Raw genomic sequence first — 14,739 nt, forward strand, 5'->3', positions numbered from 1 at the left:
GGATTTGGTTCCATAGTTTGACTATGGAACATAGGGTTTGTCTTTGGTTTCCAGAAGCTTTTTGGATCCAGCTTTCTCACTCTCAGGTCTTCTACTCCCTGTGAAATACCGAGTTATCGACTTGTTTGTGCTCAGTCAGCCTCAGTGATTTTGATCTCTTGCACGTCAATGTCTCCACAAATAGTAAGGGATACCTCACATCCAGTAGCTTCATTGGCAAGGCTTAGCCCCTCTTGCTGGATGCAGAGAGAACCTGGCCTTGCTAGAGACAGATTCAGAATAAATGGGACATGAGTTAGATGTTTTGTAGATGGGCTGTCGATAGCACATCAGTTTCCACTGTCTCTCGAGGACTTTGTTAAAAGGACTTTTTCTGCTCTCAGTGCCATCGTGGTAGCTATTTGAAAGAATGAGTAAAGTCTGCAGTATAAATGAATGCACAAAAATTGATTTTACAAGTGTATCTTATAACATAGATTGATTTGTAGCTTCAGAGCAAGCCCTTCTGGATGTAATACAACAGGCAGTCTTCACCCAGCCTGGCATGGCAGGAAGTATCTATCTGATAAGTGAACTATTTTAGGTAAATCATTGTCTACAAAGACCTGCTTTGTTTGTATATGGGTGGAACTCAAAAAAAAGGAGTACCACTCATTTATTAGTCATGGTCAGCCCTCATTGTCCAACCCAGGGAAAAAGGGGGCATCAGCTTTTAAATTGTCCAATTCTAAAGAAAACTTAAATGCTCTTGTAGTTTTGTAGCAAAATAGACCCACAGAAGGGACCACAGAGTGTTTCTCAGCCTTTTCTCCTAACAGATATACTTGAATCCATATATGGATTAATAAATGCCCTTAAATAAAACATGGAGTGGGTGGACTCTGACCAAATCTTGTAGGTCTTAAAGAATAGTTACATCACTTCTGCTTAGGAGATAGAAAGTGCAAATCCCGTGGTGAACTCTGCACTGCAAAAGGGCAGAGGCCAAGTTACTAAGTTGTGGAAGAATCTGCTGGTTTGAGATGCAGATTTTTCAATGAGGAAAAAATTCAAAAGCTTTAGAAATTTCTCACCAAAAACACCTCTAAAATGCTATGGCAATTAAAATATTTTTATAAAATTCAAAGGTTTTTTCCTTTTATTTTTAGTAGACTGATCAAAAAAAGGAACAAAATGAAAAAAAATTTCATCTGAAAAGGACTGAACAGAATATTTTGCTGTTATAAAAGCTTTTTTTCCAGGTTTTATTTCAGTAATAGTTCCATGAGAACCTGCACTCAGTGTCTCATCTTTTCTCCCTAATTCCTTATTTTAATTACAGCACTTCTGTAAATGGATGTGCCTTGCTCTCTTGCACTACCAGGAGCAGTGCATGAGAACTGATGAGTGCTTACTGCAAGAAATGTCAATAACCACATAGAAAAAGTGATTTTACCATCTTTCAAGAGTTTTTTTTCCCTGTCCTCATCTGTGAGCCCAGTTGAGCCCTGAATCAAATGTGCTAGTCCCAGAGTGGTTATACCTGCTTGCGTCAGCATGGAATTTGGCATGGTGTCTGCCTCTGGACATATATTGGATTTTACCAGGTGCTGCTGTCGACTGTCTAGACCGACATTAATCATTCTTTGCATGAGCCGAACATGTTTGCAGGCTTATTTATGCTATAAAAGTTCTTTCCCCTATGGGTTTCTCTGCCTTCAACAACGCGTTTCAAGGAAATGTATGTATTTGCAATCTGGAGACTTTCCACTCTGGGGTGACTGTGTTTTACAGTGCTGACTGGAATTCCTGGAGCTGTTCACCATGCTCCATTCACTCCCTTGTTAAGTCACTGATGTCGAGAACTGATAAATTAGGATCCCGTGTCTAAGAGCCCCAAGCACTCATTGCCCAGATGAGAAAAGTCTCCTTTTCCTTATGTGCAAATCTGGCAGTGTTGGCTGCAGACTAAACTTCATAATGACTACACGTGAAATGGACTCCATGGTCTCCTTGCTTGAACTATGAAAAGAAAACCTTAAAGTGCAGGCAAAAAGATATATTTATTTTTTGAATCTTACTAGTTTGGTTGTCCTAGGCACGACCCTATCTATTTATTTCTCATCTGGAATCCAGTGGATTTGAATTTTCAAACTTACTTTTAATAGCCTCTGCACATCCAAGCCTTTTCAAGAATGGTTGGTGTGTTTATATTTCAACACGATCCTAATATTTATTTTTTCCAGCAAATGTCAAGAACGTGTAACTTTCATTTGGTAAAGCATTTTTGTTTTGTTTCTGCTAAATCGTCTCAAATGCAAGACTTTAAATACTCGAGAGAGTTGAATGGTACTTACTGTTCAAATATTTCTTTGTTGTAGTAACAAATCTTTAAATGTAGCCCTACTTCAACAAAAACAAAGCCCTGATGAATTTCGTATTTATCTCAGCAGCTGTTTCAAGGAAGACCTGCCAGACATTGATCCAAATATAGTAGATGTGCAACAACAAAAGGAGAAGAGGGTAAATGGGTTTAGATGAAGGCATCATTTACCAGCAGAAACCTCAAAAAATGTGAAAAATTATAATATTCATCCTCCAGATTTGGCTTTAATAGTCTGTGATCGTGCATTTTTGGACACAGCTGTGTCTTATATCTTTGCTATTTGAATGAAGACAGGAAGTTTTTCAAAAAGTGTTTATTTGCTCAATTAAATAAGAGAGCTCTGTGTCCCAGTTCTGGTCTGGGCTGTAATGAGGTAGATCAGAATTTTCACCTGGGAGAAGAGAGCACAACACAACCCTGCTGAATTCCAACCTGCACCTCTTAAAACAACTCCCAGAAGCTCATGGGATCATGGTTACATATTGGGAAAAGGTTTTCTTACACCTAGCTGGTGTCTGAGTTCTTCCTAGCTTACATCATTTTACAACAGAATTGCTTTGAGTTCAGAGTAATCTTTTTTAGAAGTAAAAGTCGAATACCAAAATGAGTTGCTTGAGAATAGCAGGAGGGCCCATTCTGACATTCGTTAGCTTCTGCCAAAGTATTTGGGCTTTCTCTGTCTTTCTGTTCCCTCCTGTTGACTTGGGGCCAGGGGCAGGGGTTGAATGCGGACATTGTGCAGCCCACACTTCTGCATTCTTGTGCCATGTGCAGTCACACTGTATGTCCCCTAAGAGCAGTGGCTGGAAACCAGAGACAGGAGGTTTGTCTCTGCCTGGACCTCACTGGCTCCAAGTCTTTTTACAACATGTCACTGAAATTTCTCTAGATTGCTGCTTTATGTCCAGTTCCAGCCAGTGTGAAATGGGCTTTGGTTTCTTTCTTTCCATCTCTTTTTTAAAAAAGAGAAGTGAGAATGAGTGATTCCTTTTCAGTGCCGAAAGAGAAAAAACAAATTTAGATCATCATAGTAAGAAAGAAAGGATTAATTGAAAAAGGAGGCTGGGTGTCTGTTTCTTCTCTAATTGCAAAAAAATCATTGTGAAATGAAGTTAGGAAATGTAAGAAGGAAAATTTATGACAAAGACTGTCTACCTAAAGCCTTTTAAGTAGCTGAAGCTCTCTGGTGGGAAATGTTATTCCAGAGAAATGGTGCTCTCAGGATGTGCATCACTAAGTTCCTCTACTGGTCTCTGATATACTGGCATGTAAGGAAGGTGTGAGGTTTAGGAGGCACAGGTGCCCCAGGATCTTTGAGAAGACAGTCTACCTCATCACAGCAAACAGCCACAGTCAGTGTGGGATGTGAGTGACAGCTCAGACTGACGCCGTGACAGTGCAGGAACATATCAGTTATCTGGGATAATTAACCAGGTAGAGTTTGCTGAGAAGTATTTAATAGAGTAAAATATTTTAATAAATAACTGTGATTCAGGAGTTCTTGACAAACAGGTCTATTAAAAGGGACTTTACCTGGTCCTCTAAATGTACTGGAAATTTTATTATGAATGTAGATTATTTCTACTGACAAGGTGATATTCAGGCTCAATGTGGTGATGTAAAACCAAAGTATGAAACCCTGTAAGTGATGCTGATTATAAACCTCTTTGTCTAGTTTCATTTTCAAGCTGAGTAAATAAACCAGAGACAAAACAAATAAAAAATTGTAATTAATCAAAAATATTAACACATAAATTACAGAAGTGATCCTTTTTGCATTTTGATATGGAAACTATGCAGTGGAGTTAGTTTGGTCTCAGTATGAAATGAGGCCTTTGGGATAACAGTTTGTGCTTGGAGGCTTTCACATACCTCCTCTTCCTCTCCCTTTTCCACCCTCAGCTTGTGAATCATGTGGCTGACTGTAGACACATTTGTCAAAGGAATGGTGATCTCAGAAATAATTAGGTTCCTGTAGATTTTGCACTTACAAATTGATGCTTTAAGAGCTACTTGTTATGCTGAGAGTGTCTCCTGATAAGGTTACACTGACCCACCTTAAAAGAGATCTTGCTCTCCCCATTAACAAATCATATTTTGAATGAGATGCTGGACGTGTCAGATCTGTGCTTTTAATGGTCCAACAGGTGTGCTAAATGTGCTGCTTCATCATTGACTCCTGACTGCAAAATGGGAATGGAGATATTATGTTATTTCAGCCAATCAAGTGCTGAAGCTTTGAAATGCCAGAAGCTTTGGCCAAACCATAAGGATGAAAAATACGCATAATCACTGATAGGTATTTGAAAGATTAATCAGAAAGCATGAAGTCCTTAAATTCATTTGGTACCCAGCAAACCAGTTCTTGCCAAAGAAAATACAATTTAGAATGTGCCTGAATTAAAGAGGAAATTTGAGAAAATAACCATATGAAAGCACCCTAGAAAAAAAAATAGAGGCATTTATTTTGACAAAATTATCACATCTGCTTCTGAGTTTCAATTTTATGCTTTCTTTTTTTTTAAAAATTAGATCATAAGTACTGTTTTCACAAATATTCTAGGGTGTTTTTATTAAACTTAGAAGCTGGACTTTATCTTTTCTTAAAAGCAGTGTAGCAACTGAAATGATGTATCAACTATCAAATATTTTGTGCTCACCATTGCAAATCTGATCCAGATAAGCACCGCCAAAAGGCTGATGGATTGTCCAAATACCTCGATCTGAGCGTTTTTTCCAGTTTCTGGTCAAATATCAATACCGGAAAAACTTAAGCACCACAATCAACATTAATTGCCATACTAAAGTGATTACTTGTGCGTAATAGATACGTCTTGGTGGAGCATCTTGGGAGCCAGGAATAACGCATTTCTCGCTTGGACAATGTGGAGGAAGCTTGATTGCTACTGATGCTTTCCCCGATCAATTGCTAAATTAGGACGGGTTTGAGTTGTTGCTTTCAAGCAATAAAGTTAATAAGCATGGCTAGACTATTCAAAAGGAACCTCGGGCCATTTCCTTAATCCATGCTGAGGTAACTGAAGAAAAATGACTTGACTGTCAAAGATGACTAATCTTCACAGATTGCCTCACCAGAATTTATCAGTGCTTCATTATGTCTATACAAGGCCAGCTGTTTTTTAGGACCCTATCAATTGCTGTGAATATTTGGATATTGCAGCTTAAATTTTAAGTGTGGTTTTTTTTTTTTTTTAATGAAATTACCTTTGAGGTGTCCCCACATTTATGCACAACTTTCGTACTTTCACAAACGTGTTCAGTTTTGGCTTTGCAGACCATTATTACTCATGATTTTTAATTCCCTGGATTTGCATCTATGGTTTCCTGAAAAGTAAATTATTGGAATTCATTCCAGACAACTGAAGACTGTAGTATGAGTATAGGCAGCTGGAGACCTCCACCAAGGCAAGCTCCTTAGACAAACACAGTATGGCAGATGCCCTGAAGAATTTGCAATCTCAATAATTTTCTTATCTCCCACTTCTTTCTCTGAGATATTAGTACCTGATTAGTATCTAGCTACCTGTTTGTACAGCATAAGTGCTCTCTCCACAGTAAGCTTGGCAACTGAAAGCAGAAATAATGAGCAGACAGCTTTCTGTCTTGCAACAGTTTAACCACTATTAAATAATAGCTTTTGACAAGCAAGTTTAAAAATCAGGTGCTAATTTTCTGCAGAGGCAGAAGAATGTGGAGTTATTACTGTGCTGGGGAGATTAAATTGTATAGACAAGACTACAGACCCTCAGATATTGTTACAGCTCAGTACCATTCATCACATTAAAGAAAAAAATTGCAAGCAGAACTGTTTCTGCAAGATTGTGAAAAACACTCTTAAAACAGAGTTAGATTTTTCTTGCAGCGATAAATACCATCCATTTGTACATTTCCTGCACTAGAATTAAAAGGGGTACTCATCTTTGCACTTATTTCATACAAGAACTTACAGGCTTAAGTGATGAATGCTCTTTGCAATTAGGAGCATTGTTTGGAGTTTTGTATTACCAGTGAAAGAGTTGTTACATGTTGATGTGTTTTGAACCAAAGAAATCTATGATTATTCTTCTTCCTTTCCTCATTCTCCATCCCTGTTTCCTATCAGTTTCATACTTTAAATGTTGTTAAAAATTTGGTGTATGACAAGGACTGTGGATAGGGCTGGTAGTGAATAACTGCTTTTTCAAGGACAAGAATCAGGAAGCATCTTGATCCCTACCCTGGGCTGATGTCCCAGCCTGCTCCACAGCATCAATGGTTGTCTTCCTGTGCCCACCAGAAAAAGCTGGAAATCAGGTGCCTTTTCTTCTTCTGCTGAAAACATACTGTGAAGTCTCCAAAACCCTGTCTGATCCCTCTACTGCTTCTCTGCACCTCCTGGGCCTGCAGAGGCTGTTATCCTTCCTGGAGTCAACAGACTCCAGCCCATAGTTATGTTTCTAGTTCCCCACCTGGAATATCTGTCTCAACGCAGGCTGATCTTCTAGTCATGGTGGTGGGTAATCATGGGTGTTGAGGTATCACACTGCCTGTGCTCCAAAGCTGGGGACAGGGTTTTGTTTTCCATCTGTTTGGGTCTAAGGCTTTAGTTCAGGTTCATCAACAGAAGACTTCAGTCCTTCAGGACATTCCTGTTCCGCTCACTGAAACAGGTTTTTATATCATTCATCAACAAGCATTAACTCATCGTTTTAGGTCAGATTTGGTAAGTTCTCAGGGTGGCAGCAGCCATGGGGAGTTGGAGTGGAGCTCATATTGGTTATGCCTTGCTGTAGTTGCATTGGGGTGGTGGTGTGCTTATTTACTGATGTCAGAAAAGAGAGATGGCACTTACCTGTTACTTCTCTGCTGTTGGAGCTCTCCATGTGCCTGGATGGCTCCTCGATATCCTGGTCAAGTGTTTGAAGAAAAACAAATCCTTGGAGAAGTCAGTTCAGTATAACTGGGATCAGTGACTTGGCAGGAGTTCCCCACGACCCTATAAAGCTTTGCAAGAAAAATAACACAAAACACAAGACGCCTTCTATTCATCCCTTTCTGATTTGATTCCATGTCTCAGCTCTTGTTCCAAAAGCCAAGAGGCAGTAGCACCACCACCAAAGCTCCTTTTACAGCCCTTTTTGGCATTAGTTATGGAAGGATCAGATGTCTGACCTTTCAGCAGTAGGTAAAGGGAGAATAAAAAGGTCTATATTCTTGACACTGTTTGGAAGTGCCTGGTCTCCCTAGTTTTTCTTTGCACTGACTGTTGTATGCTGTGTGCTCTGGATATGCCAATAACATTAAGGCAGAGGACCAAGCTTGTTGTCTTTGATTGTTCCTGCCTGGCACTAAGTTGAGACTGTTCAAGTTAGTGAACTCTCTTAACATAGATTAATCCACTGTGCCTCCTGTGAAGAGTATCCCAGTCCTTGTTCCAGCCCAGAAACCTAGTTGTAAGCTTTAGAGAGTTTTCAGTTAAATATGTAGAAGATGGATCTTATTAGCAGAAAGAGTGTTTTAAGAAGTTAAAAAGGAAGAGTGCAGTGAAAATCATCCTGTATTTGTGCACTGAGAGCATTTGTGTGGAGGCTAAACAGAGTCTTACAATTTCTGCATTATGCCAGTATGTAATAATATCTGTCCTCAGCACATTTCAGATTCAGTCCAGTGATATCATTCAGTGATATCCAGAATCAGTTACTATTTTAAATTATCTTACATATGCCTCTATGTATACAATATTGATCCTATTTATGTTGATGTCCCATTTGCAGGAAAGTCAAAGGTTCTATATTCATGTATTAAAGAGGATGTCTTGTTCAGTACCTCACTGTTGTGTTCACTATACAAAATACGTCGTGTTTCTCATCTTTATTGATTTTTCTGTTTTTATCCTCCTTTCTCCTTTCCATACTTCCTTTCTTCCAACAGCTTCTCTTTTAGTGGAAAAGGCTGTGACCTCTCTCACCTTAAAAAAATAATAAAACTAGATCAATATAGACCATTCTGGCATCTTTAGTACATCACAAATGAATTTTTCTCCTTTACCATACAGATAATATTACTGGGAATGGGGACTTAAGCATTTTGTGCAAGAGTTTGTGTCCTAAAGCAGACCCATCACTCTCAAGACTTCAATACCATGCAAGGCAGATACATTAGCTGGTCAGTCAGAGGAGTAGACACTTCCTAAGTCTCATCAAATGTTGGATCTGCAGATGGAGGATGACGCTTTTGAACCATACCTCTTTTCCTGAGGACAAATACTACTACATCCCTTAAAAAGCTATGCTGAAATTTGCCCAGATTTGACTTGAATCAACATCTCCTTTTATTCTTTCTCCTCTTGAGGAAAAAGAGAAGTGTTTGCAATTAATGCTCTGGTGTTGTTGAGCCCCATGCATTGCCAGTGCCCAGGCCAGATATCTGTCTTGGACTTCTCAGAAGTGAGGAGCACAGGCTGGCAGAAAAGCCTGACTGCAGATTGAAAAAGATCCAACAGCATTTGGAAGATCAATCAGGAGGGAAAAGGGCCCCAATGATAACAGTGCACATGCTGAGTGACAAGGGCCTTCCTGTCAGGCAGTGACTGCCAGGCACTTTTCTGGAAATGACACTTTTTAAAGAAGCTCTTAAAGGGATCTCTGAGAATGAAGGTACCCAAATATACAAGTGGCCAGTAACGTTAAGGCACAGGACCCTGCTTGTTGACTTTGGCTGTAGGTTGAATTCAATATGCTGAAAGCAGAATCCACTGTATGTTCATATAAAGAGCTTCTATACAGACATATATGATTCTGGTTTCAATTGTGTGAAAGTATGCATGATTTTATTGAAAAATTGCATTAAATGTGTTTGTCAAATTAGAAATAAAACTATAATATGGACACTAGAATTTAATGTAAATTAGATTATAGTATAATTAATACAACCTTTCTTAAAGCCTTTATGCTGCGTGATATTTTGTCTTTTATTTTAAAGTATAACATTCCTTGCTTTGCTGTGAAGTACTGAACACCAGCAACAAAAGTTAAGTCTCAGTGTGACTTCCCAGAGTATTAATTATCATGATATGCTTTTATTCCTACAGCGAGGATGTTTGTAAACGAGGATTCACTGTTATTATCGATATGAGGGGATCCAAATGGGATTTGATCAAGCCTCTCCTAAAAACCCTTCAAGAAGCCTTTCCTGCTGAGATTCATGTTGCCCTCATTATAAAACCTGATAATTTCTGGCAGAAGCAGAAAACAAACTTCGGCAGTTCCAAGTTCATCTTTGAGGTGAGAGCCACAAAGAAATGTACGGTAAAGCATTGTCTCTGATGAGAACTTTTCTTCAGGTAAAAATAATTCCTAAGCTCTGTGATTGAAAGCAAGAAATACATCTGAGGACTGGGAGTGGGAGCAGGAGTGGGCTGATGCCCTGGCATGAGGTTGTTTTCTGAGTACACTGGTGGAATGAGTTGCATGTTTCATGTCAGAGGTTCACACAGTTCATTTTGCTGAGGGTTTCTTTGTGGTATTTACTTTTGGAGCTGTTGCATTAAGTCTTTCCTTTGTTTCTCATAGGAAAAAAACCCAACACCAAATCAGTTAAAATGCTAAAGACAAAGTTCTTTAGAAGCAAATGTATTGGTTTGTTAGTTGCCCTCTACCCAGCTTCGTGTAGTGACTTTTTTTTTGGTAAAAGACATTTACTAAATTGTCACCTCTTTATATTGTCACCTCCTACGTTTAATTGAGCTTTGCAATTCAGGGATAACATTAACAACTCATGTGACTGATAAGGTGCCTCAGGCAGTGCACTTTAGTTTTCTGTGAATTTCAGCTTCTTTCATGAAGAGAAGCAAAGCTCAGATGCAGGAAGTGCTCATACTTCAATCATGCCCAGCCATGACTTAGTCATGTGTTATTTTTTTGTAATTCACTGAAAAACAATTATAATTTTGGCTGTCTTGCCAATCCATTAATTCCAGAGAGATGCTCCAATTTTGTATCTCTGGAACTCAGTAGATAATTTGGCTATAGCTCTTAATGTTTACTGCAATGGAAGACTGTATTTCAGTATATATTTAAGATTTGTTGAAATCAGCATGATATAAATATATCCTTATTTTCAACCTGTTCTTGAAAGCACTCTTGAATTGGTATGGGGAATTAGATTGGTGTTACACAATAACACAATTTTACATTATTATCACAATTTAAGTATTTGTACACTTTCCCCAGCTGTTTCACAAAACCCAGTCAACTTATAAATTTTGCTTTGATTAAATAAGTCTTTACATTCCTTGGCTACTTTTGAAGACACAGCCATCAAAATAACTTGCATTTGCTATCCCATATGCTATCCCATATTTCCCTTTGAAAGCAAGGCTGCCTCCAGAATGGGTTTGTTACCTCCAGAGATCCCTGACACTGAAATCACTGCTCCTGGCAGAGGCCACTGCCATCACAGTGCAGTGAGATTGGCAATGCTGGCTCTGGGGAATGAGAGGGACTGGGGCAGTGGGAAGGAGGAGAGAGATATATGGGTACAGAAGAATGTGCAGCAGGAGAGAGCCTGTGCACAGACTAGTAATAGAATAGTTTTGAGGGATGGGGAGTGTCTATTTAAAAAATATATGGGCACTGAGGGGCAGTCCCATAGTAGCCCAAGAAAACACAGGATATGCATGTATATCCAACACTGAATTTCAATCCTCCAGCGCTTTAGTAAACAAAACCAATATCTTCCTAAAAGCTTCAAAACCTAGAAGTAAAGTAACGGAGTTAAAAATACATAATTTTTAGAACATTTGTTTGGTTTTAAAATGAATTATACTTTCTGCAGGCCTTTTCCTGTGTGGAGTTGGTGTGATGATAGTAAAGAGTAAACTGTGATCAAGCTATTCCTCATAGTTACAGCTCTGAGTCTGTATTGTGTTAAAAGCTCCGGACTCGTTTGCTGTAAATGCTGTCACACATGAAGGGCATTTTAATTTTGTGTGTGTTGTGTGTGCCTTTGAGCCTTAGTCTGTCTGCTGGGCTGTTCACACGGGTGTCTGTAATGGGTCACAAGATTTTGGACTGGAGGAGGAGTGTCACTGCTTTTTCTGCGTATTAGACCGCCTGCAGACACTCAGAATCAGAATGGTTTGAATCCTTCAATTCCACAATGCAAAGAAAGATTTCTAAGCTGTGGTCCACCCTGCAATATGCACACCACAATCCAGGAGCTTCTCTTTTAAAGGATTCTTGGGGCTGCAGCTGCTGCTGCTCATCAGTCAGCTCAGGCTCTTGGGCAGCTCGTGCTCTCATAAGAACTGAGTATCAAACAAGCTTCCCAGTTCAATATGACCCACATTTATTTGATTTATGTGGGGCAGTTCACAGGTACCTTCTCTGTCCTGAACTGTCATGATGATTTCCCACAGCTCGGATCAAACACGAGGGCCTTGGCAGGAACACACTGCAGTGGAAGGCAAGGGAAGTCTCTACTGAGTTGCCCCATCCACAAACTCAGCAGTAACCAGCGTCAGTTTTAAGGCCAGATTTCTCTTTTGAGCTTAATGGAAGCATTATGTGTGTGCCAGGGCACTGTAGGACCCTTAGTGGAGGCAAAGGATTTGGATTTTGTGTGGTGAGGCTCCAGCAGAGTGTTTCTGTGTCACAGTCCAGAGTGAAGCAAGCCCACAGACCTTCATACAAAGGAAAGGGTTTGGTTTATGTACATGGACTCCAAAGCTCCCTGGCACTTTGAGGAATGGACCAGGCAGCTTAGTTAGCAGTAATTCAGAGGTGCCTTCAAGATTTTCTTTCTTCTGCTGAAAGGGTCTAAATAGTGGACAGCACTATTTAAAGTGATTTCTAAAAGAAGGATGGATGACACCTGCAGGACAATTACCACCTGCCTACCTAATTAAGATGGTTTTCATTAGAGTTTAAAAAACTCCTTAAAAAAACAAACCTGAATAAAGGAAATTTCTGCAGAATTTGTGAAATGAAAATCCTTTCTGCTATCTGATGTCACATTTTGTCCTTGATTAGACCAGTGCTTCCATTATGTTGACACCCTGCAGGAGGATTCCCAAGTGTTAACCATGACCAGAAGTATTTTCCTGACAGGCAGTTAAACTGTTAAATTGAATTATCTTCAAGGGGTCATTGCCCAGGTCAAGAGATTTGAAAAATCTCTGAAGCTATACACTTACCTTCCCATTGTTTGTTGGCTCTTCCCACTGTCTTTCCCCAAAGCAAGGAATAATGCAACAAAGTCTTAAAATAATCTTTCTCCTGAGCATAAGTTCACTACAATCCCAATTTAAATAAATTCCAAAATGCTTGATATTTTTAGATAGATACAAAGTGGAAGAAAAGGCCTATTATTAAATTTAAAGCAGTGGTCAGCCTGCTCTTTTGGACATAATTCAGGAAAATCATCAGTACTTCAGGTGTTTTTCTTTGTAGATGACTTTTACAAGATTGCTGTGATTACTGGGTTCCTCCACTTCTGAAGAGCACAAACTGACAGTCTTTAGAGGCCTGATCTTTAGGGGATAGATGTGCAGTCACTGATGAGTATCACAGGCCTTTAAGGGCTGCCAATTTGGGTGTTAACATGACAGCACTGAAAATCTCTAGTCACATATGAAACACTAAGCTTGTATTTCTGAAAAAGAATAATTTGTCTAAAACAAATGGGAACAGCTATTGGTTGTTGCATCCTTAAACTGTAATCTGCTTTCCAGACACCCAGTGCTTTTCTCTATCACCAGTTGCTGAGTCTGAATGAATTAAAACCATCTCTCATTGACTGTGTGTGATTCGTGAGCAGTACTTTCTATTTGCAATAAATTCTGGTTGTTAATACTCCAATGACATCTCACTTTTACATGGATTTTGGCTTAATTACACTAGGAATTGTTAATATGGAAGAGATCTGCCCGTGGCTGAAGCCAACTGGAATAATCTGGAAGAAAAAACCCCAACACGTTGTGCATTTTGGCAGGTTACAGTACCTGCCTAAAATGTTTGCTTCTGTATAGCCACTGTCTGGGGTGTAACACAAGAAGCAGAATCCCTGTAACACCATATACCTGTTCAGTGAACAACCATGTCCAGATATCCAACAGCTGCAGGAAGATGTCTTCAGTGCCCAGATGTGTCACTGTAATCTGTGGCAGAAGCATTCTCATTATCTGTTTTTGATAGTCAGGTCAGCTGAAAAAGGCAGATATTATTCCAGTAAATATGATGTCTTTAAAAAAATTAGTAAATCAATGCCATTAATAGCAAAGTTTCTATCCATTTAGTTCATCAAAATTAAACATAGTCTTCGACATCTTTTGCAATGTTCCTTCAATTACGTATTGATGAGGAAAATAATCACTTCCTGCACCATGCATCGCTTTATGGATTGCACTGTTGTTTCTGATTAGATCATCACTGATTCAGTGCTGTCCTTTTCCTTTCCTTAGACGAGTATGGTGTCTGTTGAAGGCCTGGCAAAACTTGTAGATCCTTCTCAACTGACGGATGAGTTTGAAGGGTCCTTGGATTACAACCATGATGAATGGATAGAGTTGCGTGTCTCGCTGGAAGAATTCTTCAACAGTGCTATCCATTTATTATCAAGGCTGGAGGATCTCCAGGAAATGTTGGCTAGGAAGGAGTTCCCAGTTGATGTTGAGGGCTCGAGAAGGCTGATTGATGAGCACACACAGCTGAAGAAAAAAGTGATTAAAGCTCCCGTGGAAGAACTGGATCGTGAGGGACAGAGGTTACTACAATGCATAAGATCCAGTGATGGTTTTTCTGGTAGGAACTGCATTCCTGGAAGTGCGGATTTTCAGAGTCTTGTGCCAAAGATCACCAGCCTTTTAGACAAGCTGCATTCCACCCGGCAACACTTGCATCAGATGTGGCACGTCCGCAAGCTGAAACTGGACCAGTGCTTTCAACTCCGGCTTTTTGAGCAAGATGCTGAGAAGGTAGGGAACACTCTTTTCCTTTCATACTTTAAAACCAGACACTATTGCAAGGACACTGTGACCATTTTTTCTGTAAGTGGTAACATGAGGTGTTCATCACAGGTGTAAATCTCACGTTGTCAGCAGATGTATTTCGTATGACTCGTAAACCAGATTCCTTGAGCTAATTGTTGGATGTAGCAGACAGAATGATACCCAAGAGTAGCTCGTCTGTGTCACTTTTGGTGAAAGTAAATCTGATTTTCTGTGTCACAATGAGTATATTTAGTAGACATTAGCACGAGAATCGGACTTTTTTTCAAGTTTCTTTTGCTAAGCTTATGAATATATTTATCTACTTGTCACAGCACCTAAAGAAGAATGATTTTAGGGTTTGATTCACTATTATTATTGTTTGCAC

General features: G+C 39.4%; 1 protein-coding gene across 12 annotated transcripts in view; it reads left to right on the forward strand.

Annotated features, from left to right (window-relative positions):
• KALRN (kalirin RhoGEF kinase) overlaps positions 1-14,739 on the forward strand; it is a 502,548-nt gene that overhangs the window by 189,008 nt on the left and 298,801 nt on the right. For all 12 annotated transcript variants that reach the window (XR_007632104.1, XM_050340466.1, XM_050340467.1 and 9 more), the window contains exons 4-5: positions 9,456-9,648; positions 13,827-14,339. Coding sequence is in view for 11 of the 12 variants with exons in the window: in XM_050340466.1 (XP_050196423.1) it covers positions 9,456-9,648; positions 13,827-14,339 (706 nt within the window). In the remaining variant the exon portion in view is untranslated. The remainder of the gene's footprint in view (positions 1-9,455; positions 9,649-13,826; positions 14,340-14,739) is intronic.

The sequence above is a fragment of the Myiozetetes cayanensis genome, unplaced genomic scaffold, assembly GCF_022539395.1.
Source record: "Myiozetetes cayanensis isolate MyiCay16 unplaced genomic scaffold, myiCay2020 scf9, whole genome shotgun sequence".
Lineage (NCBI taxonomy): Eukaryota > Metazoa > Chordata > Aves > Passeriformes > Tyrannidae > Myiozetetes > Myiozetetes cayanensis.